Source organism: Triticum aestivum, chromosome 6D (genome assembly GCF_018294505.1).
Source record: "Triticum aestivum cultivar Chinese Spring chromosome 6D, IWGSC CS RefSeq v2.1, whole genome shotgun sequence".
Taxonomy (NCBI): Eukaryota; Viridiplantae; Streptophyta; class Magnoliopsida; order Poales; family Poaceae; genus Triticum; species Triticum aestivum.
Window position 1 is genome coordinate 135,496,645 of NC_057811.1, and position 5,691 is coordinate 135,502,335.

General features: G+C 45.8%; 1 protein-coding gene across 1 annotated transcript; it reads left to right on the plus strand.

Annotated features, from left to right (window-relative positions):
• The first annotated feature begins 1,302 nt into the window (after positions 1 to 1,302).
• LOC123144118 (proline-rich protein PRCC) lies at positions 1,303 to 4,946 on the plus strand. The gene is made up of 2 exons (XM_044563146.1): positions 1,303 to 2,574; positions 4,568 to 4,946. The coding sequence occupies exons 1-2, from the start codon at positions 1,477 to 1,479 to the stop codon at positions 4,727 to 4,729; spliced, it is 1,260 nt and encodes a 419-aa protein (XP_044419081.1). The 5' UTR covers positions 1,303 to 1,476; the 3' UTR covers positions 4,730 to 4,946.
• The last annotated feature ends 745 nt before the right edge of the window (positions 4,947 to 5,691 follow it).

Consider the following 5,691-nt stretch of genomic DNA (forward strand, 5'->3'; position numbering starts at 1 on the left):
AGGACCCTCCAGCATAGGTGAATTTCTTTATTTGTGTTGTGATTTTGTATTCAGTGATTCCACTTGGTCCTTTGATTGGTTTTGTTTAACACAATTTGTCATTCGATTGAGGTGTCGGAAAATTCAAGAGTTTATATTCCATAATTCCAGAAGTTAACCACGAGCCTGTTGACGAGAAGTCTGAGAGCAGTGCTGGCCATAATCCGAGAGCGACAATGAAGTAGAAAGCCAAGAGTTTGACGATAAGCACGGTGACAATGACGGTGAAGGTGAATCTGAGTATGAGGCGGAGTCTTCTCCCTCGACCTACACTGTCCGAGAAGGTAGGACTAAAACGGTACACGATCCGAGCAAAATAGCACCCGCTACTCAGGGGTTAAATGAGCTCGAGCGGCTTCGATTGAGCCAGCAGTTCCATCTCCAAAGGTGGTCAAAATGCCAAGAACATTACTCATGAGCCTAGTAAAGCTGCCAACTTGCCCGGGATGAAGAAAGTGGTGCCGGTTGTCTCCATGTGAGTATAAGTAGTGGTATTTTGCTTTGAGTATTTTGACATTCTAACCATCTTGGAGCCTTTTTTGAAGTAGGGCTGCCACTTCAACAAGTCACAACAGCCAAGCTACCTAGCAGACCCCGAGCAAAGGCAAAAGACGACGTGATGTTGATGTTGAAACTTCGAAAGGTATTTTGTATGTTGTGTAATCGAGTGAACGATAAAGCAAATACTGATGAATTGTTGTTTTACATTATTCGTAGTGACTGAAGAAGTAACTCCCATGGAAGACGCTGGGGAGCACGAGGAGCGTACACAAACGGACGCCGACCTGCCTAATCGAAGGTGAAGTCCGGTGTCAAAGAAAGTATATCATGACTTAGTGCAAAAAATTCTAGAAGTTCAATCGGGTGCAAGTGTTCAAGCACCAATTGAAATTGTATAAGCTGGTCCGAGTACATTAGCGATGATGGCGCCTCAACATGTACCACCTCCAGCTCCTTCGTTTGCCTTATTTTCGTTGGCCAGAACTCCAGAGGATGAGGTGGGCGCAAGTAAGGAAGCCATGATTTAGGCCGAACTGATTAATTTTAGTGTGAAGGATGCGCTCAACTCGAGCGAGATCCTGAAAGCTTATATCCGAGTAAGTACTGGACCGGATTACCCCGGAGGGGGTGGTTTTCATGATTGTAACGGATGTAACAATTCTAATAAATGAATAAAGGAGGAGATAATTACTTTTTTAGGCAAAGGAGGAGACAATTACTAAAAAAAAACTCTAAGAGCCTACGACATGTGAAGCTCAGCCCGTTAGATACAAAGTACCCCGCCGAAGCCCAGGAAAACGCCCCACTTCCGTACCTTCCCGACCAGGCGACCACCGCCTCCGCTCACCGTCGACGACTCCAACTCCAACTCGAAACAAACCCCAAAGCCGACGCCGCCGCCGCCTGCCCCCTGCCCCCGCCGACCGTGCCGAAAACATGGACTCGCTTCTTGCCACCTACGCCTCTTCCGACGAAGACGCCGACGAGAGCATCCCCTCACCCGCTCCCGCGACCCGCCGTGGCGAGGCCAGCGGAAAGCCCGCCGGCGGCATCTTCTCCGCGCTCCCGCAACCCAAGTCGGCGCCTATCTTCTCATCGCTCCCGGCGCCGAAATCCGCCGCGACCTTCTCCTCCATCCCGCCTCCCAAATCCTCCGCTTCCTCCGGAAACCCTAAGCGCGTCGTCCAGTTCCGCCCGCCGCCGATCCGCCAGACCACCGGAGTCAGCTCGGACGAGGAGGATGATGCCGAGAAGCGCCGTCCCAGCGCCAGCGAGGCGCCCCCGCCCCCGCCCCTGTCTGCTGGATCGGGGCCGGTGTCTTCGTTCCTCCCGGCGCCCAGGCACTCGCTTGGGTTCGGATCCGGCGCGGCCAGGAGGTCGGCCGTAGACACCGCCGGGCCGGAGAGGTCAAATCTTGGTGCTGCTGGCCCCTCTAGCTCGGCTGTCAACAGAGGAGCGCCAGAAAGGTCTGATACTGGCCCTGCGGACGAGGACGATCCTGAGGAAAGCAGCGATGAGGACGGCATGCCTGCTCCGGAGCAGGAGCAAGAACAACAGGATCTTGGTGCTGGAGCTGGAGACGTCCAACACCAGGGTTATGATGCTGGAGTTGGAAACGCTAATGGGTACGAAGGTTATGCATGGGATCCAAACTATTATGCATATTATGGTTTGGATCCGAATAGCAATTTGAATTATGGGGCTGAACCACAGTATGCAGCATATGGAGTGGAGCAAGGTGGTGGGTACGGTAATGGATATGACGGGGAGCACAGTGGCGGATACGAGCATTCGACAGCGCCTCCATGTGGAGGGGAATATACTGGAGGTTACAGTGCTGAGGCAGTGGCAATGGCAGCGCCACCAATGCGGGAGCCGGCACTGCCACCAGAATTGGGCAGGATTGGAGTGAAGAGAGGTAGGAGGGATATGCCTATGGAGATTATAGAGGTGAATCAGGCAGAACTGGTCAAGAACCGTCCGAGGGAGGACAAATCCAAGCTCACGGGGATGGCCTTTGGTCCTAGTTACCAGGTACAGACAAATCATTCCTTGATAACTTGGCATCACTTTTGCTTAGCTCTTGCTACATTGTTATTGTGCTCAGTTCACTGTACTTTCTTTGGTTTTCTTTCACCTTATATAGCCACCACCATTACTACTATCTAGTCAATGTTAGATAATTGTATTTTTATTTTGTCAAGTGATACACGGCTACTGTAGTATGCATGCAGCATTGTCCATGCAATTTAGGCCCTGATACCAGTCCCCAGCAATTATTCTTGGTAATAGGTTTGTGCTTGTCACAGTTTTAGTTTTAAATTTGCAAATCATCACCAATAAGGCAAACAAAGCAAGTACTGTACCTAACAAGTGAAGAGTCACCACTGATAACTTCTCCAAGCTGTAATTATGCTAGCAATGCTTTCAAGGGTGTTGTCAATGTCATCAGATCATCACTGGAGCATTTAACTATATAATTATGTTTTGTTACAAAAGGAACCATATGATTTGCCAATTCATATTTCCTTAAACTTAACGATAAGTATACTAGCTAATCTGCCTTATGGTTTAAACCATGCTTCTGTATGCTTAAAATAAAATTAATGAAAAAGTTACCATTCTATTCATTAAAGAACTATCGAAGCTATTACTCCGTTTGAATAGTTCTTTGAACTTCAGTTGTCACAATATATTATGACATTTTGCAGAAGATTTATTTTACTTGTAATGTAGTCATATAAATTTATCTGAACTATCTAACTATTTGACTGTACCCTTTTCTGATGTGTCAGAAAATTGTGACCAAACGAAGTACTCCCTCCGTAAAGAAATATAAGAGTGTTTAGATCACTAAAGTAGTGATCTAAACGCTCTTGTATTTCTTTACAGAGGGAGTAGTTGTTGTTACAATGTACTCCTCCGTTCATAAGATGTTTTGGATCTTTCAATATGGACTACATACGGATGAAATGTGTGAACAAACACACTAAAACATGTCATACATCCGATTTATAAAAAAAGTCAGAATATCTTATAATAGTGAACGGAGGGAGTAACTATTATTTTTTATTGAGTATGTACCCTCTTAATGGGTTTGCTGATTGCCTATACCAGATGGGGCTTGTGAGCCAAGACAAACTTGCTTTAGTTTTGGTTATATTAAAGTACAGTTTGTTAGATCAAACGATCAGCTTTACTGAGCAAAATCGCACTACATGGAATTGACCAGATTAGAGCAGGTTCTGTTTGTAATCAGACAAGATTCACACAGCGTTCAGTTGATTAAACTAAAATATTACTTTGTAGGCATGAATAAAAGAATAAGGTGATGATGTGACGAGGTTGTTCTTGATGTTGTGGGTAACTGGGTATTGGATACTCCCTCTAATTGAAGACCTCTACATACATTTGAAATACAGACAAGCTAGAGTTCTGTTTTTCTTGTGTTAGGTCACCCTAATCCAGGACCTTATGTGGTAGGGTGTAATGGTGATCTTGGGTTACGTCTTCACAGTCCATGTCTATGAAAGGGATATGCTAGGATAGTAGAACTTTGAAATCACAAACTAAAAATCAATGATGAAAAATAGAAGGATGGCTAGTATCAAAATATGGTCTTGTTAATATCTGATGATCCTACCAAATGTAGACCTTTTTGATAATATAGGTTGATGATAATTGATATATGGGCGTATAGGACTGTATAACCCAGGGTGCATTAGAAGATCTCATCATATCGCAATCAGAACTTAGAAGCATGTCTTGAATATATAGTTTTCCATGTATTGTTTGAAAATTGTAGCTGTGAATTACTATTTCTCCCTGGTATCAAAACCATCAGCCATTCAGCCATTTTCACATGTCCCTGTCTTGTTGCTGCTGTTCATCATCCAAACTTCTGCTTTTGACATCAATTTAGAGTAGGCTACTTTTACTGAATGAACATCGCTGCTCTCTTCGACATTACTCGATGCTCGAATGTGCGTATTATCCTGACCCAAGATTTGTTCTATCTCGTGTGTAGGCTGCCCCTTCGGGGAAGGGAAAGCCCTCCAAGCTGCAGAAGAGAAAGCATCAGATTGGTTCTCTCTTCTACGACCTGAAGCAGAAGGAGATGGAGCTTTCCGAGAGGCGTGCCAAGGGCTTCCTCACGAAAGCGGAGACTCAAGCAAAATATGGGTGGTGAGAATGGTCACGAAGACAGCCTTGTATATCAGAATCGAGCTGTAACTGTTTATTCATCCTGTTGTTTAACATTTTGTTGTAGTGCCTGGTCATGTGAACCCGTTGTACGATTATAACCAAACAAATAGTTCGTTCAACCTTTGCTTGTAAACTGTGCATCAATTTTTACGGACCATCTAAAGAAGGCAGCGTGTTCCTGCGACTCCTTTGACTCTGAAGCTGTATTTTGGCATCTCTAAACATCTGATATTCAATTCGGCTCTACGGGTCATATGCTCCTGGACCCCAAAAATACTTCTACGAATGTTAAAGTATGAGTTAAATACCGCCTTAACTTGTCTGTTGCGGTCAGTTAATTGCCTAAACTTGCAAAATACATTGCCTAAACTTGCAAAATACGTAAATGTTGTGCTATAATTTGTTGCGGTCAATTTATTGCCTAAACTTACAAAATACGCAAATATGGTGCTATAACTTATCGCGGTCAATATGGTGCTATAACTTGTCACACGGTGCATATATGGTGCCTTGCCCGTTTGCCGCCATGTGTTGTCCGAGTGGCATGACAGCTGGCGGTTGGCCTGCATGTTTGCCGCCATGTGTTGTCCGAGTGGCGTGAAAGCTGGCGGTTGGCCTGGATGTTTTCCGCCATGTGTTGTCCGAGTGGCGTGACAGCTGACGGTTGGCCTGCATGTCAGTGGGTGTGAGCGTCGCCTATGCTGGGTCAAATGCATGTGTTTTTTTGCAGAAACCCCTGAGATTTAATTAAATGTCACAGAAAAGTCCTTGCTCTCTAATTAAATGCTTGCATGTTAATAACAGGAAAAAACAAAGCTGGATAACAGTGGCACCATAAAACGCATCTCGTCCCCCGCGTCGCCTCTCTGGCGACTCGGGCGGAGCCCTCGTCCGCGCCGCCGGGCCGGCCCCTCGCCCCCCTCCCCTCGCCGTCGCCGGAGGAGG